A 27,279-nucleotide genomic window follows, 5' to 3' on the forward strand; every position below is an offset into this window, starting at 1 on the left:
TTTTCTTACCCTTTTTCTTATCAACAGCCGGCTCGCCGCGGCTCAGACCGCATTCGCCGTCTCGTTCGTTCCAGTGTCCGGCCGGCCGAGCAGAGATCGAAAGAACACACTTGACGATCGCACTGCTGCTGTGACGTAGAAAAAACAATCACAAACACACAGAGCGCAGCGGCGGGAACGCGAGTCGCGCGACGCGTTTCCGTTCTTTTGACCGCGTTTTCCTGTCGATTGTCGCGGCACTCGGGAACGGATGGGTCAAAACAAAAACACCGTGTCGAGCTCACGCACACCAAACAACAATACAGTATCGCACGCACACGCCCTGCCAGACACACGCGCCGCCACGGACCACTCGCGCTGATGATAGGAAAGATTACTACATCATTACTACTCTTCCATTGCTACTATTTTCAACCCAGCCGTGATGGACGGTCGTGCTCTCGCGGTCGTGGATCACTGCGATTACCGGTATCCCGGTATCGGTCCTCGTGCGCAGCTTCTGTCAGCTGTCAGATGGGAACGTTGATCTCTGCACGATCGCCGCACGCCGGATTGAATCGTAGGATTTTCAACGAAACAATAAGCTAGAAGCCCACTTCAGTCACACACACACACATGCACACCAAGCCGTATGTTGAGCTGTTGCACCCAGTTTACAAAGGCAGCTTACAAACACAAGCCCAGAGGTCGAGTCGGGTCACGTCGATGCAATCTGCTACACCTCGAGTGCGCCTTCGTTAATCCCGGGCACACAAGGCAACGCAGCCCTCTCACATGGGCCCTGGGGAGCCGTACACCCGGACCCGGAAGTTGATACGGTCAACCCTTGCCCAGCAAAGTGTCGCATCGCACGACGCGACTGAGAACCTCTATCGAGGGGGCACCCGAAATTACGAGACAACGGTTATCGCGCACCAATCCGCCGATCACGCACGCACGGCAACCCGAACCGACGGCGAAGACGAGAAAAGTTGAACTGTGGTTTGCGCCAGAGATCGTGCGAACCAACCAGTTTGCGATGAACGCACCAGCGACTGTCTCGCTCTGGCACACTCTGTGGCTCCTTGTCGCTTGCCGGCACGCACTGGCGCCCTTGCTCCTACCGGGTCTTCGATGGTGATGGGGTGAAATGCGTCTTTCCGCCGGCACTATGCCACCGCAAAAAATGAACTGCACAATCAATTCGCGTTTCCAACGAAAGCTCGATCTCGCGGGAAACTCGTAAAGCTTTCCAAGGCGTGCAGGCGAAAAGGAAAATGATTGTATGAGCGAGCAACGGCTACTTTTGGAGCGAGTGACAGCAACCAGCGTCGAGCTTTCTCAGTAAAGGTCGCTTCGTGGTCGGACAGGACACAACAGAACATATTGACTATTTTTGACTATTTATTTGCTATGGCTAAAAACACTGAGAGGTAAACATCGAAACAATTCTAAAAACTTCGCTTTAACTTTTCTCAACCACTTCGCTCCACAATATTTTGAATGCACAATTAAACCCACGAAATACACACTCGATAGAAACGATGTGGTCGGTACCGTCCACGGTGATTGCTAAAGATTACACGTTGTTCTGCTTTCGGTTCAATCGAACCATTGAGTACGTTGCTCGCGCCATCGATAGTACAACAATCGTGACGAGTGACTAGCTCGCCAGATCGCTCGGGTGCTACCGCGAGAGCACGACTCACGAATGGACAAATTTAAAAATGTTTGATCATGACCGGCCCTTCGGAGACGTCAGCCACTTAACAGCTCCTTAAGTAGTCAAGTAACTTTGGCTGTCCATAGCACTAAAAAGAGAAACGTTGGAAGTAGCATTATTGCATTCTCCGTGTCGCAGCTATCAAAGACTCCTTCGGCTTACCTTCCGCTTGCGGTCTGCACGAACGCCTTTTGAGTCAGATCGCTTTTTTCCTGATTTCTTCATTTCTTTAGAAGAGCCGTCAGCAAGTTTATCCACTGTACTTTTGTATCCCGATGAAGACCGATAGTGCACATACTTTAGAATTGATTGCTGCTTCTCTGCAGACCGGCTTACTACGCCGTTCGCCGCAGAGCTAGTGCAAGGTTTCATCGGCGGTGTTGTACTAGCCGACGGTGTTTTCGATCCTTCGCCAGATTCTCCCAGCTCAGCACGATGCGGGTTGATGTTTTCTTCATTTGAAACGTTTAACGGTTTCGTTTCGACGCTTTCGTCTTCATCCGTTAACACGCGCCTTCTTTTCGAAGCCCGAGCAGCAATGTGAACGCTACTGTCGAAATCACTAGACGATGGCGGATCGCTTTGTTTTTGCATCTTCTCTGAAGTCTTCTTAAGCAGGGCCAAGGGTTGATCTTCGCTGCTGGAACTCATCTCCGGCGAAGAGCTGTCGGTGTCTGAACGCACTTTGAGGGATAAAGGCTTTTTTCTGTTGATCACCTTCGATCGTCTTCTTCGAGTGTAGCCGATGGATAGTGAAGAGGTACCGGAAGAATTGGAACCCTCATCTTCCGACTCTTCCCTTTTCACGGTTTTTGATTTGCTGACCAAAGAGGACTGCTCTTTCTCTTTATCGTTGTCGGAATCATCAGAAACGATCCGCTGCTGGGCTCTGCGTACCTTTCGTAGTCGGATGTCAACGGAACTAACACTTGATTGATTGCTATCCGATTCTTGCAAAGCTATACGCATCCGGAGATTTCTTCGGTCCCTTCGAACATGCCGCACCACTGATTCCTCACTGCTGGAGCACTGAATGCCAGACTCGGACCCAGGAGACGGACCGATACCATTAACAGCCTCGAGTTTTTCCTCCTGTGAACATGTTGGCGACGCCTCGCTACTGTCATCGTCCTCCAAGAGGACCCCTTCTCCAATGATGGGTTGGCACGATTGGCAGACATAGGACCTTGCTTCCGACGACACCATACACTGCCTGTGCCGTGATGTAGCTCCACACGAACCGCAAATCAGCAAACACCAGCCGCCCCGAGTATCTACGGTGCGACCATCAGGACACTTGCAGTTTTCCGCGTCACACTCCGAGGGCCGAAAAAGGTGATCCTGAAATGCGTTTGGTTCGAGCTCCCACGCAGCATCTTGTTGCGGCACAAACACGCCCCGCAGGCGCATCGCCAGCGTGAAAGCATCCGCGTTGTTGCAGAGCGGGCACTTGAAAAAGTACCCGGCCGATTGGGCGAATTTTCTCATGCACCGCTGGTGGAACCATCCGTTTCGACAGCATGGGGCTTGTATCGAGGAGATTCTATTGAAGCGGCCCATCTCATCGAAACAAATCGCACACGGTTCCGTCGTCGTATGCCGCGACTGTTCCGTGTTCAGCGGTACATGTGCCGCACACCAAGACTGAAACGTGTCCGTGAAGTGCGACAGGCACCCGTTCTTGATGCCGCACGCGGTGTGAAACATTCGGATGCATTTCTTAAAACAACAGGTTACGTTCGCACACAGCTGCTTGCAGATATAGCACCGGAAGCGACTCGTCCGCCTGTGCTCTTGCCGTATGTCTTTCTCCAGAAACCCAAAGATACCGACCGCATCACTCTCACCGTTCTGTATCAGATTCGACGACAAAAGCTAAGGGGGATGTTGATTGGTAAAAAAAACGTTGATTAACACCAAAACACCTTCTAGGCCGCTTCGTTTACTCACCAAACAGTAATAATGAACCGAAAGGTCCCATTTCGTGCAGAATTTGCCGTACAGCAGTTCGTCATTTTCGGAGCTTTTGCACAGAAAACACCTTGAGTTCATTTTGCTACTATGGCGAGGATGGAAACATTAGTGCCATCTCTTCAAACAATAATCGATACGCATTTTTCTAAGCGAGTTAACCGTTTGTGCGTTGACTTTCCAAGCTAGCTTGATGGCGGTAAATAGAGCGGCGGCGATGGCGGTGTGACGGAGCACGCACAATGACAGTTGACACTTCGCTGCGCGATGCGACAAAAGTTTAAACATCTTTCCTACACTCATTTGCACTTTGCAACCTTTGACTGAAGTTTCTTTTAATTGACAATCGAACGAATAAAACCATATTCTGAATTAAAATCTGATTAAAATGAATTAAACAATCTGATCACCAATTGTCACAATCCACCGAATGCCAAATGAGACAACAAACGCGCTAATCTGCCCAGTGAAGCCGCTTCCGAGCCGTTATTCACAGATGGCACTCGTTCGCACAGTACGTTGTCAGCTGCTGTCACACTGGGAGGCCACAAGAAGCGTAAATACAGCGTAAAATTAATTTGTAATATTTGTATTTTGTATTATTTGTATTTGTATTATTTGTATTAGTATTTTGACCTTTTGGCTGGTTGAATATTAACAGTTCTGTTTAGATCAAATCCAAATTCCAACAGTTGTAGCTGATCATGTTAAGGCCGGTCCAAACGCTGCGATCTGCAATGCAATATCGCATGAAGTGACATCTCCGGAGACGTCATAAATGTCACTGCCGCGGGTGGAAATCTGAAGACTTGACATGCAATTTGTGAACAAATTTCAAAACAGGGTCAGTTTGTTCGCACAAAGAAGGGCCCCTTGCTCCTGTTCCAGAGGTAACCTGCCGCTTGCCCGCTTTGTGCGAACGTGTTACCGAACGCGTGAAAACTCTTGGGCTTTGCGATACCGGCGTTACGACGTTCTTCTCCAGCAATGTAATGTAATGCACGAGGACACGAAGCTGAGCAGCGAGTGGATGAAGGAACAGAAGTTCGAGGCGTACATTTGCTGAAAGTTCAAGACGGTGGACGCGGCGGGTGAAACTGTATACGGCATAAAGCTCGCTTCGAGTGAGGAGGACGACAAGAAAGGCTTAACGCGGACTTCCGAGGAGTACAAGGGGTGCGTTTTTAAGATCAATCGGTGTGACTACCGCGAACTGATCGGCATGGTGGCCGACGAGCTGGAGCAAGCGAATGAATCAATTTGTGAACAAATTTCAAACAAGACTTTCGTAAATTTTTATAAATTCAGTTAAACACTTTCGCGAACGTTGATGAAGCGTCCAAAATATAAATAAGAGACCAAAACAAAACATCAACAAGTCAACCGACAAACTGGCACTTGTTTGAAATTTGCTCACAAATTGATGCTCGTTTGTTCAGATTTGTAGATCTGCGCCACTGACATTAATGACGTCTCCGAGAGACGTCATTTACGCAGATATCGTTATCGTTATCGTAGCGTGTAGACCGGCCATTACGCATCGTCTGTCCCCGCAGAAAACACGACCCGCGACCCGCAGTTACACGACCAGCAAATTAAAAAATAGCATACAAAACCCGGGGCATTTATCTGCCTCCGCCATACGGAAAGTGTCCACTCTATTTAGAAATGCTTTTATTTCGGGACAATAATACAACATTATCATTTCTAGTTGGAAAATTTGACGATATTGTTCGTGTCTCGAGGCGCGAGATGAATCATTATCTTGATGCCCTCACCTTGCGAGGCGACACGGAATGCTTCGTGGACATCTTTCAGGTCAAAATGATGGGAAACCAATGGTTTTACGTCGACGTAGCCGCTGGCCACAATTTCCAGCGCCGCAGGATAACTGTAAAGCAAAAGCAAAACCATTAGTAGCATTCCGAACACGTTCGTGGCAGTAAAGCTCGCAGAACTCACTCGTGGTTGTAGCGCATTGCGGTAGTAATTTCGATTTCCCGCGATATCGCGTCAACCATCGGTAGCTCGTGGTCCTTGTTCCCGAGCCCGACCAGACAGATGCGACCGGCATTTCGTGTAGCCTTGATTGCGATGCGCATTCCCGGCTGCGATCCGCTGCACTCTAGCACTCTGTCCGCTGGGCCACCAAGCACTTTGTGAATCTTCTGCACCAACTGTTCCTCAGTATCTTCCTTGCGGATGCCGATGACACCGGTGACGCCTAGTTTCTTCGCCACCTCCAGCCGGTGCTTGGCGTGCTCAAGATCGAGGATCACCGTTCGGGTAGCGCCCATAGCTTTGGCAGCAATCAGACAAACCAACCCGATCGGGCCGGCCCCGAATATGACCACCTTGTTGCCAAGGCCAATCTGCGCCCGACGGCCAGCGTACACGGCGACGGCCAGTGGTTCCAGCAGGGCACCCTCTTCCATTGTCATGTGATCTGGCATCTTGAAGCAGCAGTCCGCATATTGCGCGTAATAGTTCGAGCAGTTCCCGTCGTGCTTCTGGGTCGTGCAGTGCTTCCCATCCAGGCAGATGTTGTACTTGCCCACCTTGCAAAGGTCACAGACTCGACATCCGGCCGCCGGTTCGATCGCTACCCGATCGCCCACTTTCAGGTGGGTCACTGAACTGCCCACCTTGCGCACTACTCCAGCCGACTCGTGGCCAAGGACGATTGGTTTGATCAAACGTTGCGCACCGAATCCACCGTCCTTGAGAAAATGAATGTCCGTACCACAGATTCCACAACTGTCCACCTCAACGACGACCTCATTGAAAGCAGGCTCGGGGATGGGACGCTCCTCTAGACGCAGATCATTCGGACCATGGACGGTGGCTGCCAGATTTTTATTGGGGGCCATACTGCTAGCAGTCTTGCTTCGTTCAACTATGCAATCTAACTGCGTTAACCGCCAGCGTGAGGCATCTTATATAGACAATTTTCCAGCATCGGCCGATTGTTTAAATGTTCCCGTGTTCCGTTGCGCTTGCGTTTACACTCACAGACTACGCAAAACAACATAATCACACTGTGGCCGGTAAGATAATATATCTCGCTGCTATTATTGAAAGAGCTAGGTGCCATCAGATAAGCATTTTATTTATCAGCTACCGTTGAAGGGGCTGTCTACCATAGACCCTCGCTTGAAATCGAATATCGTTATCGTTTTTTCAAGCCAAAAAAGCAGAAGTCACACTTAATTAATAAACTTCTTGGCGTTGTTGCTGTCCCTTGGCGTAAGGTGCACCATAACTTTGAAACCTTCCCCGGATGCAGCCACGCGGAACGCCTCGTTTACGTCTTTTAGATCAAAATGGTGGGACACCAGTGGCTTTACGTTAACGTACCCGCTGGACACAATTTCCATCGCAGCAGGATAGCTGAAGGAGAAAATAGGACATAACGTATAAAACTCGACGATCAAGGCCAAACATTTGAAAATCGAACTTACTCGTGGTTGTACCGCATGACGGTAATGATTTGGATTTCACGGGAAATGGCGTCCACCATTGGTAGTTGCACTTCTTCGTTACCCAAACCGACCAGACACACGACGCCCGCATTTCGGGTTGCCTTAATGGCCACGCGCATACCCGATTGGGAACCACTACACTCCAGCACACGGTCCGCTGGCCCACCGAGTGCCTCGTGGATCCGTTTCACGAGATCATCTTCCTTGTCGGTGGCGGCGATCGGAATCGTGGCCGTGGCACCATGCTTCTTCGCCATGTCCAACCGTTTGGCTGCCTTTGCCAAATCGAGAACGACCGTTCTGGTGGCCCCCATTGCCTTGGCCACGATGAGACAAATCAAGCCGATTGGCCCTGCCCCAAATATGACGACGCTGCTACCGAGCCGGATGTCCGCTTGCCGACCGGCGTACACACCGACGGCCAGTGGTTCCAGCAGGGCACCCTCTTCCATAGTCATGTGATCTGGCATCTTGAAGCAGCAGTCCGCGTAGTGAGCAAAGTAATTCGAACAGTTTCCGTCGTGGTTTTTCGTCGGACAGTGCTTGCCATTGAGGCAGATGTTGTACTTGCCCGCCTTGCAAAGGTCACACACTCGACAGCCGGCCGCCGGTTCGATCGCTACCCGATCGCCCACCTTCAGATGGGTCACTGAACTGCCTACCTTGCGCACTACGCCAGCCGACTCGTGGCCAAGCACCAGTGGACGAATCAGCTTCTGATCACCGAATCCACCTTCCTTAAGGAAATGAACATCTGTTCCACAGATGCCACAGGTGTCTACCTCCAGTACAACCTCGTTGAAGGCTGGCTCAGGAATCGGAATAGCCACCAAGCGTAAGTCGTCCCGGCCGTAGCAGACTGCGGCCATATTCTGCTGTGGTGGAGCCATTATGATTCTGACTAAGACTGCGCTAGTGGACAAGGCGAAGCAGGAACAGGAAACCGAAGACTGTGCCAATGGCATCCTGTTGACCAATCTTTTATACCACGTTGATGATCACGTTCGTTTGGCATGCTCCGAAGATCGCTGGGCCATGTCAAAGATCGTGTATGCTTCCCACCTTCCACGGTGGCCACGCGCTGTCCACACAGCACGCATAATGACCACCGATAAGCCACCGTTCAGAAGTGCACTTTATTGCGAATCAACGACGTTATTTAATCAAGGGAACGAGTAGCGTAATAAATTTAGGACCGCCAGCAAAATGACGTAATAATGGAGTGGTAGTCTACCGCAATGGTGCTACTATCAACTTTAAATAGACGTTCCGATATCTCGGGTTTCGGGGATTTGAATGCTGCACAAACAGCGCGAACCATACCCGATGGTGAGTGTAGTCTTAACCTATGACTTAACCCACGTGTGCACTAGACGAGAGCTATCTGGAAGCCAAAGGTTATCTAATCAAACAGTATTGACAGCACCCCCCCGGAGGTGGCCAGCACTTGAAGAGCGTGTCGTAGCCGCGGGAACTGGTCGCAGGCAAAGTCGGTTGCTCCCGTGCCGTGCCGTGTTGGTGCCGTGTGCCAACGATTGTCCGTATGACGCGAATGGAGCCCGCGCCTGCTCCTAATCCCTAATTCCACAATTACCCCGCGAGGACCATTAACGGGCAGAGGAACTATACGCAACAAATATAATACTTTTGCGTCGCTGCACTTATCACCGGCATCGCGGCAGTAGTGATCCTGTGCAAGCGGGGCAAAGCGACTACGGGCATACATAAACAGCTGATACGGTCGGGAACGGCTTGTAGCTTCAGCACGTGACTCATATATCACAAACACTGCGCAAACTACAATAAATCCCATTTATTTACAGCCACCACCAGCATATGGGTGCACCTAGAACTTCCGCTGTGGATTGTTTTTGTTCCTCGGCTGACAGTGGATCATAACCTTAATGGCGTCATCCAGGCCGTACCGGGATGTTTCGAACGCTGCCACAGACTCGCGCAAATCGTAGTGATGAGTGATTAGCTTCCGGGCATCGATGGTCCCATTAGCGACCAAGGCCAGTGCTGCCGGATAGCAGTTTGCGTACCGAAACGCGGTCCGAATGTCGATCTCGTGCACTAGGGCCGTCGTAATGGGAATCCGTTGATCGATCGTTCCGATACCGACCAGCATAAGGACTCCGCCGGCTACCGTTGACGCTATACCGAGCCGAACGCATGCTTCCGCCCCCGTACACTCTATACTAATGTCTGGAGCGCCACCGAGCAGGAGGTGGATTCTTTTCACAATGTCCTCTTCACTCTCGTGACCACTGACAGCCAAAGTGGCGTCGGCACCAAGGGTTTTGGCCACCTCCAGCTTACTCTCCATCAGATCAATCACACATGTCCTGGCCGCACCCATTGCCTTCGCTACCATCAGCGTGACGAGCCCGATCGGCCCCGCTCCAAGAACTAGCACCGTGTTACCGAGCCGTACTCCAGCGCGGCGACAGCAGTGCACCGCAACGGCCAGCGGTTCCAACAGGGCACCCTCCTCCATCGTTACGTTCGATGGCAGTTTGAAGCAGCAGTCGGCCGCATGGGCGTAGTAGTTGCACAGATTTCCCTGGGCCGTTGTTGCACAGTAGATCCCATCCGGGCAGAGGTTGTACCGACCGGCCTTACACTGCCGGCATCGACCACAGCCGATTGCCGGCTCAATCGCTACACGGTCCCCCACCATCAGCTTGGTCACAGCGCTGCCAACCCCCACAACCACACCGGAGCCTTCGTGGCCCAAAACGAGCGGCTCTTTCAGTTTGTAGTCTCCGAATCCACCGTGCGATACGTAGTGCACATCCGACCCGCAGATCCCCACGCAGTCCATCTGAAGCAGGACCTCATGGTCCTGCGGCTTCGGCATCGGTATTTGTTCCTAGTTGAAGTTGAATGCATCCGATCAGTTCAGTCGATTTCAACGATTGGCCAAAATGCAGACTCACCACCCGAAAATCATCGACACCGTGCACCACGGCGGCCAGATTTGTTAGCTTGTTTTGCGCCATCACTGCACGCTGATTGTTGGATCACCCGATCGCTTCAAATCCGAGAATGCCGTTGGAGCATCCAGCAGCCAGCGTTTATGTATCGCACAAACGTTCCCAGAAAACTGTGAAGCAGTGCTGCATTAAGCGAGATCGCGCGCCATGATCAATCGTCAATAATCAGTTAATATGTGTGCAACAAACGAAGCAGCAATGTGCCCGGGGGACATCAAGTCACGTGAATTGCTAATCAGTTGATTCTTGCCCTCCCATAGCAATCCGGGCGAGGGCGAGAGCATTCCTCTAACGATCGTAAGGTTTTAATCATTCAGATCATTACCTCTGGGAGATGAATCGTGTCACTCCCAGTAGAAATATTGCTTGCAGTTAACTGAACTATTTTGTACAATCAACATTTATGCAGTTAAGCCTCATTCACCACAGACTGATCGCTCTGGTAAAGTTACTATAATTTGATATCTAAGAGCCTTGATTCATAAATACGTCCCGGTCCGTTCTTCTAAAAATAAAAATCCTTGATTTGAATAATCGGGAGATCGTATCCGTTGTTAGGATGAACACAATCATCAGGCACGCATCCTTCGGAAAGTATGAAACGGTATGTCAAAGTTAGCTACAATCAAAACAACAAAACCACGAAAAGCAAATTAGATGGAACCAAAACATCTGTATCGTTTTAACCCTACAGAAGGCTGTGAATGTTTTAAAGTAAACACCGCTTAACAACCAGTTTCGAACCAGGAGGTGTTTGATTGCAATGTAAGTTAATTGTGTTTATCTTCCTAGAGTGTGCCGCATGGCGTTATAATTGCTTGATTCATCTTTCATTTCTCTATGCCTTAAACCGCAAACTAGCATGCCTTCAAGTATGCGAAATTAAAAATTCCATTGCAATAGGAGAAGCTTGCGACAATTCTTGAGTTTCGCTACTAGTGTCCTTAACGTCCTACATAGGAAATGCTTCGCAAATTGACCATCAATTCATTACGTTGCCACTCCGACACAACGCCAATACGGACACTGGCGGTACGTTTATTGGCCGGTTATCAGGCGGTTGTACGCACACATGAACCGTGGCAGCAGAATGCAATAAAATAATAATTAACAACATTGGCTGATACAGATAAAGGAAGGCACTGCTCCATGCCCGATCGCCAGTTTGCGTTCAGAGCTGAAATACGACGACGGTCTCCTGGTGATTACGAACGATGGCAGGCACGAAGGATAACCTCACCGCTGTCCTGTATGGCGTCGAAGATCTGCGCCTTGAACAACGACCTGTTCCTGTACCAAAAGACGATGGTATGTAAACGAAACCATCCCTTTCTTTGGTATCCGAATAGCAGATTCGTATCTTATCCCAGAGGTGCTGCTGGAAATGGATTGCGTCGGTATCTGTGGTTCCGATGTGCACTACCTGGTGGCGGGCCGAATTGGAGACTTTATCGTGAAGAAACCGATGATTTGCGGTCACGAGGCAGCAGGCATCGTAGCGAAAGTGGGAGCCAATGTTAAGTCGCTGAAAGTGGGCGATCGTGTAGCGATCGAGCCTGGCTATGGGTGTCGCGTGTGCGAGTACTGCAAGGCCGGTGACTACAATCTGTGTCCGGATATGATCTTCTGTGCCACACCCCCGTGCGATGGCAATCTCACTCGGTACTATGCACATCCGGCAGATTTTTGCTATAAGCTGCCTGATCACGTCACCATGGAGGAAGGAGCACTGCTGGAACCGCTGTCGGTCGGAGTGCACGCGTGTCGCAGGGCCGGAGTTGGACTTGGCTCGCACGTGCTGGTGCTCGGTGCTGGACCAATCGGACTGGTTACCTTGATCGTGGCCAAAACGATGGGAGCAGACAAAGTGCTCATTACCGATTTGCTTCAGAATCGGCTCGATGTGGCCAAAGAGCTAGGTGCCGATGAAACGTTGCTCATTCCGAAGGACATTTCCGAGCCGGAGCTGGTTAAACTGATCCACGAACGAATGGGTTGTGCCCCAGATAAAACCATCGACTGCAGTGGTGTGGCAGCTACGGTTAGGCTCTCGTTTTTGGCTACCAAACCGGGAGGATGCAGTGTCATCGTGGGAATGGGAGCAGCAGAAGTCAATGTGCCACTGGTTACTGCCCTAGTTCGAGAGGTAGATGTTCGTGGGGTATTCCGTTACTGTAACGAGTAAGTATTGCGAAGGTACTTAGCCCCGTAACATGTTGATGCTAACGCGCCTTGCTTGATTTCAGTTATCCTGCTGCTCTGAGCCTGGTAGCAAGCGGTAAAATTAATGTGAAACGTCTCATTACACATCACTTCAACATCGAAGAAACTGCTGAAGCTTTTAAGACTGCGCGACATGGGCTTGGCGGAGCGATTAAAGTGATGATTCACGTGCAGCCAAAGGACAAGAACAATCCAAAATAAAACAGATTGGAAAAATGGGTTTAAATGGCCAACCCATAGTTATAGTTCTTTTTTTAATAAACAGTAACCATACTTTTTATGCCGGTAGTTGAAGCAAAGGACTGAGGCACAGCAGTGCGAAATTTGGTAACAAAATGCAGTTCAAATAATTGCCACAATCATTAGGCACGTCGTCATGTCATGTTGTTGTCATGCATGTTGTCAAAACGGTCAAATGCAATGTTTGGAATTTTCAGCGCATCGTTCGACTCGAAGCTTGCGAGGTTTTAAGCGAAGGAAGAAACATGAACGTGGTACAATCCAACATCTCTACCACTATTCGGAGCTTTAACATTTCGGACGACATTCGAATAGAGGTGAAAAAGTTCCGCACCAACGCTAGCATCGACGAAGTGGACATTGAAGAGGACGAGGACGATATTTGTAAGTTTGCCTCAAGAGTTGCGATGGTTTCTCAAAAATCGATTCCACTTCAGCCGTGATACAGAAAATCGCCAAAACATTTGCCGATCCGCACAGCACCACGTTCGATCCGGCCACCCTGAAATCGATCATTGTCCGTTTGGATGAAATCGAAAAGAAACTGGAAAATATTGTTCAGCTAAATCAACAGGCAGAAGCTCTCGATCAAACGAGCAAGCAAACGAATGGAGCGACCGTCGCTAATCTGCCGTCGTCCAGCGGCGTTCCCATCGGGAGCTCATTGGAGGAAGGGTTGGAGCTAAAGATTGAGCTCGAGTCCGACACCGAGCTGGTCGGTGAATATGTCGAGCAAGAGGAGCTGAAACTGGTCGAATTTCCTATCAATCGTATCGAGGATCTCAAAGAGTTGGAGGAATCTATCACATCCGATCAGGACTCTTTTATATCGTTTGTAAGTGTCCCTCACGAGATTCCAGATGTATTCCCATTGTTATCGCTTGCGTAAATATTGACAGGTTAACTTCATCAGCTCCACCGTCTTGAAGCATAACCGCAACCTGGAACTGGTGCTGAAAGATTTTCTCACCGATTCGCTTATCGTCGAGCTCGGCTACAGTTTAGTGAAGGAGTCAATGCTGTCGTTTTACATATTCAACCAGCTACTCTACGGTGAGGACAACGTTCACATCAAACCGTTTCACGGCTTCATTATCTAAACTTTGTTCCGTATTTCTATTTCAGATATCTGGAAAAATGACTACTCCACCATCAACGATTACAACAATAAGCTGCGGAACATCGTCACCAAAACACAAAACAGGATGAAACAAAATAAAACTAAAAAGTACTAAAAGCAAATTGACAGACGGACCACAAAGCTCTGTACTCGTTTAACGCCTAGTGTTCGATTTATTTAACGCCTTTTTGTGGTCTGAATTGCCCGTTTGTGCACACTCACTGCCTCTTTCCGTTGTAGTGCGATCGATGGCACCGACTGGACCGACAAATACTGGAAATAACGCCTCCACCCTCCGTCAGTGGAGATAGAATGTTCCTCACGATGTGCGGTACGATGGTCTCGTGCGCGTCTTTGTTCACTTTGTAGTCTCTCTTAACATTAATCGCATTAGATGCACTTCTAAGGTGTATGTTTGTGGGGGGGATTACAATTTGGTACGGTTCACCCGTCCTCGGCACAACAGAAGAGGGCAGAGTTACAAATGAAGCTGCGATGGGACAAGAATTGTTGGGAGTGGACAAGAAGCGAAGAAAAAGGAGTAAAGGAGGTCACATAAGTTTATTGAACTCCCAGCTTCTTTTTCAGCGATTCCGGCATCTCTGGCGGGGGTGGACGCGGGATGTTCAGAGCAACCTTCACACCGTCGTAGATGAACCACTGCAGAGCGGTCAAGGTACCGATCATGATGATACGGGGCATCAGACCATTCCACATGCCCATGAAACCAAGCTGCTTGGCCACATCGATAGCAGAAGATCCCTTGGCCTGGTTCAGCTTCGACACAACCACATCGGCCGGATGCGAGACAATAGCGCAGAACACACCTGCAATGTAACCGGCGGCGAACGTGACCAACAACTGCTCGCCCTTTGAGCACTGGTCGCGTGGTTTCGGAACCACATAGCTGTGGACGGGAAGAGGATATTGAAAAGAAACAACGAGAGAAATCAATGCCCATTAACTTTGAGACCGCGAGATGGCTTCCGAAGCTTACGCATAGAGCAGCTCCACCGTCTTCTCGAAGCAGGCGAACTTCATCATGGTGTACGGAATCTGGCGACACCAGAGCGGCACCAGACCCTTGTAGAAGGCCATAACCCCCTCCTCGCCCATCATTTTCGGCATGGCTTCACGCAACGTGTTCGCGTAGCCAGGAGTAGTTTGAATCTTCACCTTGGCCGCCTCGAACGGCGACAGCGCCATATCGGCGAAGAACTCTGCCGAGGCTGACGCAGCCAGGTACAGCCAGGTGCGGTACAGATACGCGTTCTCCTCGCCCAGCATGTTGGCGTACTGTACCTTGAACACCTCATACAGACCGAACTTGAAGGCACCCTGCAAACGAGATGTGAATGTGTGAACCACGTGAGCTTTAAATCCCACAACAATTGTGCTGATAAGAGGATGCAGTGCAGAATGTCATCGCAACAAGATGCATGCGATCTTGTCGTGACTTTCCGGCGCTGGAACTCGCCGAAGTAAATCCCCTGCGCTCAGCCTCTTACCTGTGCCGAGTAACCGAAGAAGGTTGGCGCCCATCCCTTCACCAGACCACGGGAACCATCCTCGGCGAGTGTGACCTTGAAGCCGTGGAACACGTTCTTGTACTTGGCCTGATCGACCTGCAGCCGACACTTGACCAGATCAAGCGGCACGACGAAGGTGTGGGTCGAACCGCACGAAATGATACCGCCGACACCGCACAGCAGGAAGAATTTGGTCGAACCGAACTCCACCTCTTCCGAGGCAGCGGCCGCAATCGACCGGCCACGCACTGGACCACCGACAGCCCCATCGCACTGTGCCTTGGTGAACGGGCTCTTGAAGGGTGAGTTGCGGGCAGCATCCAACAGTGAGGAGAACATTTTCGTGCCGGGCTATCGGACTGCGGTTGCAACAGAAGTGATTCCTGTGGTCCTGTTCCAAGAGAAAACATTAGATCACCGCCAATGAAATTATATAACCCCACAAACAAAACCCTTCGCTAAACGTCATCGCTGATGAAAAAGATTCCGCAGGAAGTCCGAGGTCGTAGGAAACGTCGGTTGAGATGCAACAAAACCACTTCCTTTTCAATTTTGCTCGTGCTCGTGGCACCCCCGAAGGTTCAATGTTGCATAATGACCTGCTTTTCCCTTGGCTGTGGATTGGTTCTTTTTGCTTTCGGTGGTTCGTAAAAATAGTTGAAACTGTAACCGATTGTCGTAACCGACATGGCACTAATGCCAACAAGAGTCACCACCAGCAACAGCGCACGGGTGAATGACTACGATTGTATCGACACATGCTTCAATTTGGACCGGTTTCAGGACAGACCTAAAGAGTCAACCGAAACACTTTCGCTCTCGCTGCTGTCTGCCGTTTTCGTGGGATAAGGATGAGCAGACAAAAAATCGAAAGAATTCTGGCTTTCGACAGCAACATACGATCGGTACTCGATTGTTTCTTATCAAGTTCAAGTACAAAAGAGCTCACTGTAGACAAGCGGCAGCTAAATTTATCTCCATCGCCACGATCGAATGTGCAAGGACACACGATAGGCATGCGATGTGTGACGCCAGCCAGTGTTCTGACGTTTCGTGAAGGATTTTTATATCCCACTTTCGCTCCTTTCGTCAGCGGGCCTTAATTTCCATTCCAGGCTTCAAATAGAAAGCTTATTAGCACGTTTTCCCAAAAACGATTTTCACAAACGTCTGTGCTATCGTTGTTTTTCCTTCGCTCATCTGGCAACCCATTCACTTGTTACATAACATAAAGCGGCAAAAAACAGACTCTTCCTTTCCACCTTACGTTCTGGTGGGTTCTGCTCCGCTTCAGGTATTGTTGATGGCACTTCGTCCTGCGAGCTGGACAGTGGGAATCGTGGGACACGAATAAAAAATGCACTATTTGCACAACTATTCTGTTTGACACGTATTATCAGCAGTAGTAGACTTTTCAATTTGCAAAACTAGCGCCAAACGTCCTTTTCTTCACATTTCCACCTCCAATGGCAACTTCGATCGCTTTTCAGTGCGGCGGTGTACAGCTGTTGCCTAACACTTTACCTTCCTTTTTTCGTCGTCGTCGCCTGCTTGCGATGCGAGATCTGTCCGCGCTGAGGTCGCTCTGATCCGCGGTTTAGTAGGTTACAGTGCTACTACGCCCGGTTCGTCCCTTTTCACACCCCGCTGTTACTGCACCCTCTGTGCATCCGTTTGCCGAGCACCATTCATTGTTGGAGAGAGAAAGAGAGAATGCACACTTGTGTGTGCGTGTCGTGCTGTGAGAATTTCCGTATCAGAACACGAGCGGACCATTTGCGATACATTTTCCGATGCGAAGAAAAATCTTTTGAGAAGTGCGAGAGCGCACTAGAAGAGACTATCCGAGAGATGTTTTAGTGCCGGGAAAAGGACTGGGCTAGAATCAACCCTTTCGAAGTATGGCCCTATCACGGCACAGACCTACTTGAGATGAATGATACGACAGTGACCACATTCTCTCTCTCTCGGGGTAACACAGTTTGCTAGGTTGTGGCGGTTCGAGCGCGAAAATTGACATTTCAAACGATATGACGTCATAACTGGATGATGAGGCGAACAGATTACCAGATTCACCACCGGGGTCAATGAAAATCTTTGAAGAAACATTTGGATTTTCTCAAACTCGCAGCTACTCACACACCGAAAAATGAAAGCATGTGAGATGTTTACTTGGCGTCAGAAATTCACACGTTTTCGATTTTATTCGCGTATCGGAACCACACAAAGAATCAGCGGAGCGGCCCACAACGGGCCGAATGCCAACGACAAAAACGACCGCGATATGCGCACGCGTCCTGACGCGTACTTTTGTTGCGCGCGATACTGTTTACTAGGAACGCGCTGCGTGGTCAGACAATTGACTTTCGCTTGCCTCTGCTTTCGTTTTTTTTTCTATTCATTGATCGATTATCGGAACCTTTGCCGTTCAGCTGTAAAAACTTATTCGCTACTAATAACATCACCCTTTCACATCTCCGCTGATCTTTCCACTGCCCGGTTCGTCCTTTGCATTCATCATCAATATCATTCCCTCAAGCTATCCGGTCAGTCACCACAAACGATCGCAGTACACTCTTGCACTTTCATCACTCAAATCTACACCACATCTGTCGACGACCACTTCTCGACCACATATCTGTTAGGGCACTAAAAACACAAGAATACACCACTGGACAACGGCTGGTGATGAACATTTACTCCACGTTCAGCTTCTTTTTCAGCGATTCCGGCATCTCTGGTGGCGGAGGTCGGGGAATGGATAGGGCAACCTTGACACCATCGTAGATGAACCACTGCAGAGCGGTCAAGGTACCGATCATGATGATACGCGGCATCAAACCATTCCACATGCCCATGAAGCCGAGTTTCTTGGCCACATCGATCGCAGAAGATCCCTTGGCCTGGTTCAGCTTCGACACAACCACATCGGCCGGATGCGACACCACGGCACAGAACACACCGGCAATATAACCGGCAGCAAAGGTGACCACCAGCTGCTCGCCCTTTGAGCACTGATCACGCGGCTTCGGTACAACATGCCTGGCATAGGAAAAAAGGACATTAGGAGGAGCGACGGATATTTTCGCGAATGTACGTACTTGTACAGCAGCTCAACGGTACGCTCGAAGCAGGCGAACTTCATCATGGTGTACGGAATCTGGCGACACCAGAGCGGAACCAGACCCTTGTAGAACGCCATAACGCCCTCCTCGCCCATCATTTTCGGCATCGCCTGACGCATCGTGTTGGCGTAACCGGGCATCGTTTGGATCTTCACCTTGGCCGCCTCCAGCGGGGCCAGTGCAATGTCAGCAAAGAACTCGGCGGAAGCGGAAGCACCCAGATACACCCACGTGCGGTACAGATACGCATTCTCCTCGCCAATCATGTTTGCGTACTGGATTTTGAATACTTCGTAAAGTCCGAACTTGAAGGCGCCCTACAACAAGACGCAACGGATGTTAGTAAGCGGCATAAAAGGCTATTGAGAATCACCATGAAGGAATAAACCATCAAATAGTAAACATACTAAATACTTGCAGTTGGAGGCGATTGAGAGTTTTAGAATAATAATAGTAAATGTACAAGAACTAAAAAATATTTAAAAATAATTCAAACTAAAACATAGTTATATATTGTAACTTGAAAATATATCCATCCTTCAACGTAAAAGCGCGTTTTAAATTGCTGATGCGAATGATCTCTCAAAGATGGACAAAACAAAAGTGAAAAACAAATACCTTCACGTTTCTTAATCATGTCAATCATATGATCACTTCGCATACATGCTGCGACTAGGTACTGATCGTTTCCATTCAACAAGCTTACACTTCACACTACGGGGTCTACGCAGCCCGTAGCGTTATGTAAGCCTACCTATCTAGTGCATGTGGCATCGATTCAAGGCCACTTCAATTACGCCAGCAAATCGTGTGAAACGATTCGCCACCTAGACCATAGCTTCGTTCTCCGTCGTGAGACTCCTCTTAATGCCATCCTCGACCCACGGCGCAAGAACTCACTCCCTTCAAGGAAAATAGAAGCAGATTGCACAATATCACATGACTTTGCGCATAGGAAATAGTGGATATGGGTAAACCTTCAAACAGCCTGGCCGATTTCAAGGTCCGCCCCACCTAGCGTCGACCACGGTAAAATGATAAGTAGATAAGAAATGATAAGGCACTGCAACTTACCTGTGCCGAGTAGCCGAAGAACGTTGGGGCCCATCCTTTGGCCAATCCGCGAGCACCTTCCTCCGCGACGGTTAGCTTGAATCCGTGGAACAGATTCTTGTACTTGGCCTGATCGACCTGGAGCCGGCACTTGACCAGATCGAGCGGCACGACGGCAGTATGCGTCAGACCGCATGACAGGATACCCCCGAGGGCGCACAGTCCAAAGAATTCGTTCGAACCAAACTCCACCTCGTGGCTAGCGGCAGCCTGGATGGAGCGGGCCGGAACTATGGCCTTGTCTGTGGCCACCGGTGCGCTGCCATCGTCGCACTGCACGCGAGTAAACGGGGAGCGGAAGGGTGAGTTCCGGGCGGCATCCAGAAGAGCGGTGAACATTTTTTTAAAGAGGATTTTCTGGCGATCTGGTGTTGAAAGGGAGGAACAGACGATCCTTGTTCCGCTCTAGTGTCTCCTTGAGGATGAATGAACAAATCGAAACAAGGGTTAAAACTTTTTGGCCAAAAACAAAACGATTACATACTGTTTAATCAATAAAGTTCAGGGGGGGACTCTACACCGTTGGCCAGAGGTATTTCGAGCAGTGTGTTTCATCACCGGGCGCTTGGCACTAAGCCACGTCCCGTTGGTGATAAGATAGAATGACGAAAGTGTTCGGTGTCATGCGCCACACTGCACCTTTCCGGTTATGTAAAACAGGACAACGGACATCCTTTCTGCACTAAACGTCTGTAATGAGTCCATCGGATTTTGTTCTGCTTCATTGAAGCTTTTACTCTTAATTAAATTAGGAGCGAATGAGCTGCTGTGTTTTTTCCCAATGTTCCATCGAGACACTAACCCAAGAGAGAATCACCAAGGATCTTCCACCGAGCTAGGGGTGGCATGGTCACATTAATAAGCTTACATAATGGGCAGGGCAAAAGCTCTTGAGTACTCCAGTCATGACTGTAAACTCCACAGGCTTTGACAAAAAAAAAATGAAAGGGGTAGTGACTCTTCGCAGCAGCCCCGTTTACTGACATTCGGGACGATAGATTTCACACAGCAAAATTAACCATAATTTGCACATTCAACCGCGTTAATGGACTGCCGGAAGAAGGACACATCGATCCATCGTGGTGCCATTTGTAGCACTCTGACCAGATCGACTTTAAGCTGCTGCGGTGTCACGTGGAAACGCGTGCGTAGACGGCGCTGCGTCCGAACTTTCCAGACATCTGCACCTCACAAACTACCCGAAATTCGGGGAATGGATTGTTGCAATTTAGGTACAAAACACGAGACACACCAAAAGGAATTCGAGGCTACTCAATTCATAGCCTAGTCTCTCCCTTAAGCACTTAGCCCGACCACAAGCGGCGAACTCACGTTACCTCTGCACTTTCTGCTGCGGATTCGAAAGAACTGCGGTGAACTGGAATGGCGAATGGCTGAATCGTTCGGATGCCGGCCGGACAAACGCACACAGTCTCACTGCGAACACACCGAGGAGAGAGTGTGTGCGTGGCGCTTCGGAATGCGGCTTTTTCGGAGGGTTGAAAAAGAAACTCACCTCGCGCTGGAGAAAAGCACAAAACGAACCCACCATAGCTGCGCTAGGGATGCTCAACGATTCCGATTCGGATTGAAATTTAATGTATAGCGTTCCATCGCCACAACGATCTAGTTCCTATTAGAATTAATAACAACCTTCGATTTAAAAAAAGAAGAGCTTTACATAAATTTGCGTTCTTTATTTCGCAGGAAAACAGCTCGTAATGGTTGTTTCAGTATTAGTACTGGTAATGGTAATAAATGGTGTAGTTCAACGATAAATTCAATAATCAGTAGCCAATAGAGATCTGTATATTCGAGGCACAATTTTCTACTGCGCGCAACGCACCGGAGTGCGGCTAGCAATGCGCTCCTTTCGATCAGACACCTGGAATGATCGACATGAGGAAAGATGTACAGAAAGGAACGAAACACATTCTACCGGTAGAAACAAATTATTATGTGCTTATCATGCTAAATGGTGCTTTGCTTATGGTGTAAGGATAAAGATGGGTTAATACTTAAGGGCAGTACAAACGATAACTGAAGGCACACATTACAGGAAGGGCTCATGATTCATCGACCGTGGCTACAGGTGCGGATTGGCGTTCGACCGGAAGGAGCGGTATCCCAACTTCACGCAACTCATGCTTACCTTCCTCGGTGGATAGATCGTGCAACACTTTCTGCAGTTCTTCATCATTCGCCACCTCTAACAGACTGCTCTTCAGCGTTTCCTGCAAAAGTTTGTGCACCTCACTCGACGAACCGTACACGATGAGCGGTATCTGTTTCTTTTCCAACTCTTTGCGCAGCATTTGCAACCCCGTGGCGGCAGTGTAATCGAAGTCTGTGGAACAACGGAATAAAATGAGTGAATATAACAGCTACCAAACTCCTATAAACGACTCACCATTTACCAAGCGGCAATCGAACACGACGGGAATGTTTCCGTGTTGTTTGATCGCTTTGGACGTAACATTTCGCACCCATTCCACGGCGGGGAAGTAGATGAAAGGTTGAGTCGGACGGATTGAAATATACTGCGTGCCGAACGCCGTATTCTCAACATTAACGGACACTACCGGACGAGCTGTTCGATACACGACAAACGCCAAATCCGCCAGAACCCCCACTAAAAGACCTATCTCGACTCCAAGGGCAAGGCTCAGCAGAAATGTGATCGCTCCCGGTATCAACTCACGCTTACTGCAACGCCACAGCGGCTGTACCACTTCGTATTCAACCATAAATATGACCGCCGATATGATGACCGCACTCAGGGCGGCTTTCGGTATGTACTGAAAGTACGATGTGAGTACGCCGAGTGCCAGAAGCACGAGTGCCCCGGTGTAAATACCACCAAGGGGGGTCTTTACGCCGCTTGCATGATTAACGGCGCTGCGCGAGAACGAACCCGTAACTGGCATAGAACCAAAGAAAGATCCGAATATGTTACTCAACGACAGGGACACAAGTTCGCGCGTTGGACTAATGCCGCTTCCACCAAATGCCTTTGAAATCGCTACGTTTCCGAGCACGGCAATGATTGGCACAAGTATGATCGAAGATCCTAGTTCCGCGAGCACGTTGCTGTACCCGTACTCCAGCGGGCCTCCAGACGTAGGGAATTTTATACGAAATGATGGTAACCGGAAGGCTGGTAAGCCGGACTTTACGGTGCCGGTGAGAATGAATGGGTTTTCGCCACCCTGCTCGAAGTAATACGCTAAGCAGCTTGTTGCTACCACGATTAGAGCATTGCGAGAAGTAGCAATCAACCAGCACGCAAGGCCAACAATTTTTCGTCCTCTCGTCGCATCAGATGGTGTTTTGATGTCCTTTAATTTCTGAAATAAAAGATTCCCATGAAATCATCTTTCAATTTCCCTCAGTGGCGAAATATGTATCCGCCATCTTACCCTTAAAGCCAACAGTACCACAATCGAACCGATGCCCAGAATGGTGTCGGCCAAACGTATGTCGCTAATTTTATCGATAACGTACCGCAAGGTACTTACAAAATCTGATTTCGATTTACCACCAATGCCGAGTAACGCTTTCAATTGTGAGGCAACGATAATCAGTGCCGTTGCTGAGGTAAAGCCGACCGTAACGGGAAGCGAAATCAGATCTACCAACGCTCCCAGTCGCAGGACAGCCATTAGTAGCTCCACAACTCCAGATAGGAAACATAGAAGGATTGCAAACTCCGGTACGGGACCAGTGCCGAGACTCGTATGACGACTAGTCATCAGCGAAAGAAGAGCGGTCGGGCCAATCGTAACTTCGCGGCAACTTCCTATCATCGCGTATACGAAGCCTCCGATAAACGCCGAGTACAGCCCATACTACAACGAAAAAAAAAAATAATTGGACTGGTTAGGTTGGCTGAGTTTGCTCCCAGAATTTGATCCAACGAACCTGGGGAGGTAAACCAGCCAAGGTGGCGTATGCTAATCCTTGCGGAAGAACCGTCAAACCGACCGTAATGCCGGCGATTAGATCGGCCACTGCAAACTGCACCGTATAGCCACGAAGCCATCGGCTGCCCGGTATTATACGTTCCATGCTCGATAGACCCATACCGTTGCCCGATGTTTGTGCTAACTTCCGGTGACAAGTTTCGACCCCTGAAACTGAAACAAGGAACTACTGTGAGAACAATCCGGTTACAATCGGTTTGCTTTGAGTGAGTGAAATGGTACCCCAAACCTTCGTGTGAACTAGTTTCTTATGATATTTTTTATATTTCGTATATTAAAACAGCTGCAATGATGTAGCATCTGTAACCGTCTGTCGAAACAGTGAGGTTCAATGTTTTCTTAGACCATAAGGCAAAAGAAGTATTAACGATCACTCGTCCCGACACTGCCTTGAGCTGATGCCAACGGAACATATGAATAGCAACTTTGTACTTCGGCCCATCAATTCCAGGATAGTCATGCTATTTTTAACTCCTTGCATGTTGCGTAGCAGTGGAAGTAGAAGTACTACAATCCTGTGAGATAACCAAGAAATAATGCATCCTTATCATCACTATGACTGTTTGCTTAATAACAGTAGCACTCGCGATCTAACGGAGATTCTCATGTGTTTGGAATTGTTTTATTGTTTTTAATCTTACTTGGACAAACAAGAACAGCCTCGTGCCAAGCAACTTAATACATTGGATAAAAAGGAACACGTGCAGCATATCTTCACTGTTATTTTACTTCCAGCGAGGTTTTGTTGGATAAATCTGGAAGCGAAGCGAATCACTACAGCAGGATCCATACTCTCCGTCGTGTAACGCCAATGAAGAAATGTGGCACATTCGGTACAGACCATGCCCCAATGATCGATCAGTTTTTGTGCCTATGTTGTTGTTTTCATAAAAAGTGAAAACCGGCTCAACCGGCTAATGATCCCAGGGCGCAGAGAAAATCAACATAACTGAACACTTATGACGCTTACTACCGGAATGCCGGGTAATGGTGCCGAGTAATGGCGCCGGTTGACATGGACGGTCACTTCAAATGGATTTTGTAATACCACCAGCCCGGTAAGATGCTGTTTCAAATTTGAATGATGCGAAGCAAGGATCAGAAAAAGTGGCTAGAATTGTTGCTTTTGTCCGGTGTTAGCAGCATGGTATCAGGCGTACAAATAGAAAACCGCCGTTTTCCCATAGCGGCGCTAGCAGCTGCAAATTAAACGATAAAAATATGCAAAACCCTGGCAATGACAGTTGAGGCATCTGTCTACAACTCCACAAAATCTCGTTTGTTTATTTTCACTCTGCTTTGTCATATTCATGTGCGAAAATGGCGAAATTTGAGCCGAACAAGTGCCATTTGCGGGAAGTGTTGCTTTTTGCGTTTCATGCTAAAAAAAATGCAGCTGAAGCGCATCGAATGATAGTAGAAGTTTATGGTGAAGCCTGCATTAGTGTAAGAACGTGTCGGGAGTGGTTTTGCAAGTTTAAAAATGGCGATTATGACGTGCAAGACAAGGAGCGTCCCAGACCGGTGAAAAAGTTCGAAGATGCCGAATTGAAAACTTTGCTGGAAGAAGATGCTTGTCGAACTCAACAGGAACTTGCAGACTTATTGGGTGTGACACGACAAACAATATCGCATCGGCTAAAAGCCCTAGGAATGATCCAGAAACTAGAATAATGGGTGCCGCACGAGTTGAAGCCGATGGACGTCAAACGGCGTCTTTTCATTTGCGAGCAACTCCTTGAACGGCAAAAAAGAAAAGGTTTTTTACATCGCATCGTGACCGGGGATGAAAAGTGGATACACTATGACAACCCAAAGCGTAAAAAATCGTGGGGGTTCCCGGCCATGCATCAACATCTGCAGCTAAACCGAACATTCATGGCTCGAAGCTGATGCTCTGTATTTGGTGGGACCAGCTCGGCGTTGTCTATTACGAACTATTGCAACCAGGCGAAACCATTAGAGGAGTCCTGTATCGTACACAACTAATGCGGCTGAGTCGAGCGTTGAAGGAAAAACGTCCACAATATTCAAAAAGACACGACAAAGTTATCCTTCTTCACGACAACGCTCGACCACATGTTTCCAAAGTCGTGAAAACATACCTGGAAACATTGAAATGGCACATACTACCCCACCCGCTCTACTCTCCAGACATCGCCCCGTCAGACTACTATTTATTCCGATCGATGACGCATGACCTGACCGAGCAGCGCTTCCGTTCTGTCGAGGACACCAAAAATTGGATCGATGCATGGATCGCGTCGAAAAATGAACAATTTTTCCGACGAGGAATTCAAAAGCTGCCCAAATTGTGGGAAAAAGTTGTGGCTAACAATGGCAATTACTTTGAAGAATGAGTTTGTAAGGAGTTTTTTACAATAAAGCCTCAAATCATGAGAAAAAACGGCGGTTTTCTATTTGTACGCCTGATATGACAAACTGCACTGTTCGTTTTCACTTTTGCTAATTTCCACAAACAAAAGTTGTGGAAAGCTGCCGTTGAAGGCTGGTGTTACAACGAAGTAATTCTACTCTATTCTCGCCCGGCGCTCGTCTCGTTACGCCTCTGGGCTGTATTATTGAAATTGTTTTACAATTGTTAAGTCTGTGAACGACGGAAGTCAGGCCTCAGATCCCAGGAAGGACACCAAAGGGATAATTGGACTACCATGCGGCGCTGATCATGAACCGCAGCTGCTTACATGAAACAGTTTACACATTCACCACACACGAAATCGTTTGAACCGTTCGCTATCGCCGCCGGAAAGATACTGAACTCGCGAGGATTCGTGGCAAACAACTGATCACCGCCTGCAACGCGATCGACGAAGTGGCGCGAAAGGAACCAGCTGTGTTTGCATTCAACCCTTTTAATCCGACGTGACAAGAAACTCCGCTGACAAGAAGCTACAGGAAAAAACCGGTCTTATTATAGTATCCACCTCATGAATGGACACCAATGACCGGATGATCAGTCACAGCTAGGGTTAATGTGCGCTTTCAATGGTGCCGGATTCTATCTGGAGAAGCAATAGTTTTAGGCCACGCCATTGCGTAACTCGCATGAAAATGCATTTGCTGGGCTCTAGGGCTGAGGCTTTATCAGTTTTGAATGCCTTCGACATCGATGTTGCTTGTGTAAATAGAATGCGCTCCATACGATCAACGCTTTCTAGTGGTGGGGTGGCCATCACGAAAATACAATTAGCACAAATTGGCAAACATTTCAGTTTTGCACTACTCCGGGTCACTAGGTGAATCCAGAATATTTCTCTCTGCGTGCTGTTATCAGGCTTGAATTGAGTGGTTCAGTCATATTACTACTGCCAACAAAAGAATCAAGCTTTTGTTGGAGTTAATAATTGACCTATTTGACCTATTTTTATTGACGATCCACAACTGCATCAGGAAAGCATCTGAACACAATTACATTTGAAGATTTGGTGAGTCAATAGACGGTTTTTAAAATGGCATTTGAATGATCGGATCGCGCACACGCAACACACCGTTTGCTTTTCGCATCAAGTAAACAATAGTTGAATTTCAATCAACAAATCAGATCGATTGATCGCTACTATTGATCACTTGAGAAAATCTTTCTTTAGGGTCTCACCTCTAAGTTACGAACGATTCATATTGCTTCACCTTCAATAACTAACGCGAAAATGCATCGTTTAATTTACGTTTACGTTTCACATTCAACCGGGCCGAGTTTTTGTGCCGAAACTAGAAACCAGTAGCATTTTATGCGAACAGGAATGTAAACAATGCGCCCAGGTGGCAAACTTG

The 27,279-nt window shown here is 48.5% G+C and overlaps 9 protein-coding genes across 12 annotated transcripts; 2 read left to right on the top strand and 7 right to left on the bottom strand.

Annotated features, from left to right (window-relative positions):
• Positions 1-1,391: 1,391 nt before the first annotated feature.
• On the bottom strand, positions 1,392-3,799 carry LOC131209946 (PHD finger protein 7). The gene is made up of 3 exons (XM_058203120.1): positions 3,653-3,799; positions 1,865-3,577; positions 1,392-1,790 (listed from the first exon to the last, which is right to left on the bottom strand). The coding sequence occupies exons 1-3, from the start codon at positions 3,752-3,754 to the stop codon at positions 1,746-1,748; spliced, it is 1,860 nt and encodes a 619-aa protein (XP_058059103.1). The 5' UTR covers positions 3,755-3,799; the 3' UTR covers positions 1,392-1,745.
• A 1,532-nt stretch (positions 3,800-5,331) lies between these two features.
• On the bottom strand, positions 5,332-6,581 carry LOC131209365 (sorbitol dehydrogenase-like). Its single transcript, XM_058202420.1, has 2 exons — positions 5,636-6,581; positions 5,332-5,564 (listed from the first exon to the last, which is right to left on the bottom strand). Exons 1-2 carry the CDS (start codon positions 6,541-6,543, stop codon positions 5,381-5,383), a joined length of 1,092 nt encoding a protein of 363 aa, XP_058058403.1. The 5' UTR covers positions 6,544-6,581; the 3' UTR covers positions 5,332-5,380.
• Positions 6,582-6,780: 199 nt separating this feature from the next.
• On the bottom strand, positions 6,781-8,063 carry LOC131210365 (sorbitol dehydrogenase-like). The gene is made up of 2 exons (XM_058203601.1): positions 7,135-8,063; positions 6,781-7,063 (listed from the first exon to the last, which is right to left on the bottom strand). Exons 1-2 carry the CDS (start codon positions 8,043-8,045, stop codon positions 6,880-6,882), a joined length of 1,095 nt encoding a protein of 364 aa, XP_058059584.1. The 5' UTR covers positions 8,046-8,063; the 3' UTR covers positions 6,781-6,879.
• Positions 8,064-8,958: 895 nt separating this feature from the next.
• LOC131209813 (sorbitol dehydrogenase-like) lies at positions 8,959-10,237 on the bottom strand. The gene is made up of 2 exons (XM_058202956.1): positions 10,098-10,237; positions 8,959-10,030 (listed from the first exon to the last, which is right to left on the bottom strand). Exons 1-2 carry the CDS (start codon positions 10,158-10,160, stop codon positions 9,002-9,004), a joined length of 1,092 nt encoding a protein of 363 aa, XP_058058939.1. The 5' UTR covers positions 10,161-10,237; the 3' UTR covers positions 8,959-9,001.
• Positions 10,238-10,804: 567 nt separating this feature from the next.
• LOC131211640 (sorbitol dehydrogenase-like) lies at positions 10,805-12,655 on the top strand. Its single transcript, XM_058205206.1, has 4 exons — positions 10,805-10,919; positions 11,284-11,462; positions 11,525-12,335; positions 12,401-12,655. The coding sequence occupies exons 2-4, from the start codon at positions 11,369-11,371 to the stop codon at positions 12,576-12,578; spliced, it is 1,083 nt and encodes a 360-aa protein (XP_058061189.1). The 5' UTR covers positions 10,805-10,919; positions 11,284-11,368; the 3' UTR covers positions 12,579-12,655.
• A 138-nt stretch (positions 12,656-12,793) lies between these two features.
• Positions 12,794-14,638, top strand: LOC131209425 (uncharacterized). Its single transcript, XM_058202495.1, has 4 exons — positions 12,794-13,001; positions 13,055-13,452; positions 13,517-13,670; positions 13,743-14,638. The coding sequence occupies exons 1-4, from the start codon at positions 12,863-12,865 to the stop codon at positions 13,850-13,852; spliced, it is 801 nt and encodes a 266-aa protein (XP_058058478.1). The 5' UTR covers positions 12,794-12,862; the 3' UTR covers positions 13,853-14,638.
• LOC131209424 (solute carrier family 25 member 3-like) lies at positions 13,885-16,939 on the bottom strand. The gene is made up of 4 exons (XM_058202494.1): positions 16,791-16,939; positions 15,246-15,657; positions 14,735-15,075; positions 13,885-14,644 (listed from the first exon to the last, which is right to left on the bottom strand). Exons 2-4 carry the CDS (start codon positions 15,603-15,605, stop codon positions 14,299-14,301), a joined length of 1,047 nt encoding a protein of 348 aa, XP_058058477.1. The 5' UTR covers positions 15,606-15,657; positions 16,791-16,939; the 3' UTR covers positions 13,885-14,298.
• A 494-nt stretch (positions 16,940-17,433) lies between these two features.
• LOC131209422 (solute carrier family 25 member 3-like) lies at positions 17,434-20,915 on the bottom strand. Of its 3 annotated transcripts, none has more exons than XM_058202492.1 (4): positions 20,842-20,915; positions 19,466-19,919; positions 18,368-18,708; positions 17,434-18,308 (listed from the first exon to the last, which is right to left on the bottom strand). In XM_058202492.1, exons 2-4 carry the CDS (start codon positions 19,841-19,843, stop codon positions 17,963-17,965), a joined length of 1,065 nt encoding a protein of 354 aa, XP_058058475.1. In that variant the 5' UTR covers positions 19,844-19,919; positions 20,842-20,915; the 3' UTR covers positions 17,434-17,962. The 3 variants fall into 3 exon arrangements, with proteins under 3 accessions (XP_058058475.1, XP_058058476.1, XP_058058474.1); XM_058202493.1 differs by having other exon boundaries at positions 20,837-20,856; XM_058202491.1 differs by lacking the exon at positions 20,842-20,915 and adding an exon at positions 20,757-20,778.
• A 286-nt stretch (positions 20,916-21,201) lies between these two features.
• Positions 21,202-27,210, bottom strand: LOC131209421 (sodium-independent sulfate anion transporter). Of its 2 annotated transcripts, XM_058202490.1 has the most exons (6): positions 27,104-27,210; positions 23,426-23,634; positions 22,924-23,352; positions 21,915-22,851; positions 21,657-21,851; positions 21,202-21,389 (listed from the first exon to the last, which is right to left on the bottom strand). In XM_058202490.1, exons 2-6 carry the CDS (start codon positions 23,585-23,587, stop codon positions 21,382-21,384), a joined length of 1,731 nt encoding a protein of 576 aa, XP_058058473.1. In that variant the 5' UTR covers positions 23,588-23,634; positions 27,104-27,210; the 3' UTR covers positions 21,202-21,381. The 2 variants fall into 2 exon arrangements, with proteins under 2 accessions (XP_058058473.1, XP_058058472.1); XM_058202489.1 differs by having other exon boundaries at positions 21,202-21,851.
• Positions 27,211-27,279: the final 69 nt, after the last annotated feature.

The sequence above is a fragment of the Anopheles bellator genome, chromosome 2 (assembly GCF_943735745.2).
Source record: "Anopheles bellator chromosome 2, idAnoBellAS_SP24_06.2, whole genome shotgun sequence".
Lineage (NCBI taxonomy): Eukaryota > Metazoa > Arthropoda > Insecta > Diptera > Culicidae > Anopheles > Anopheles bellator.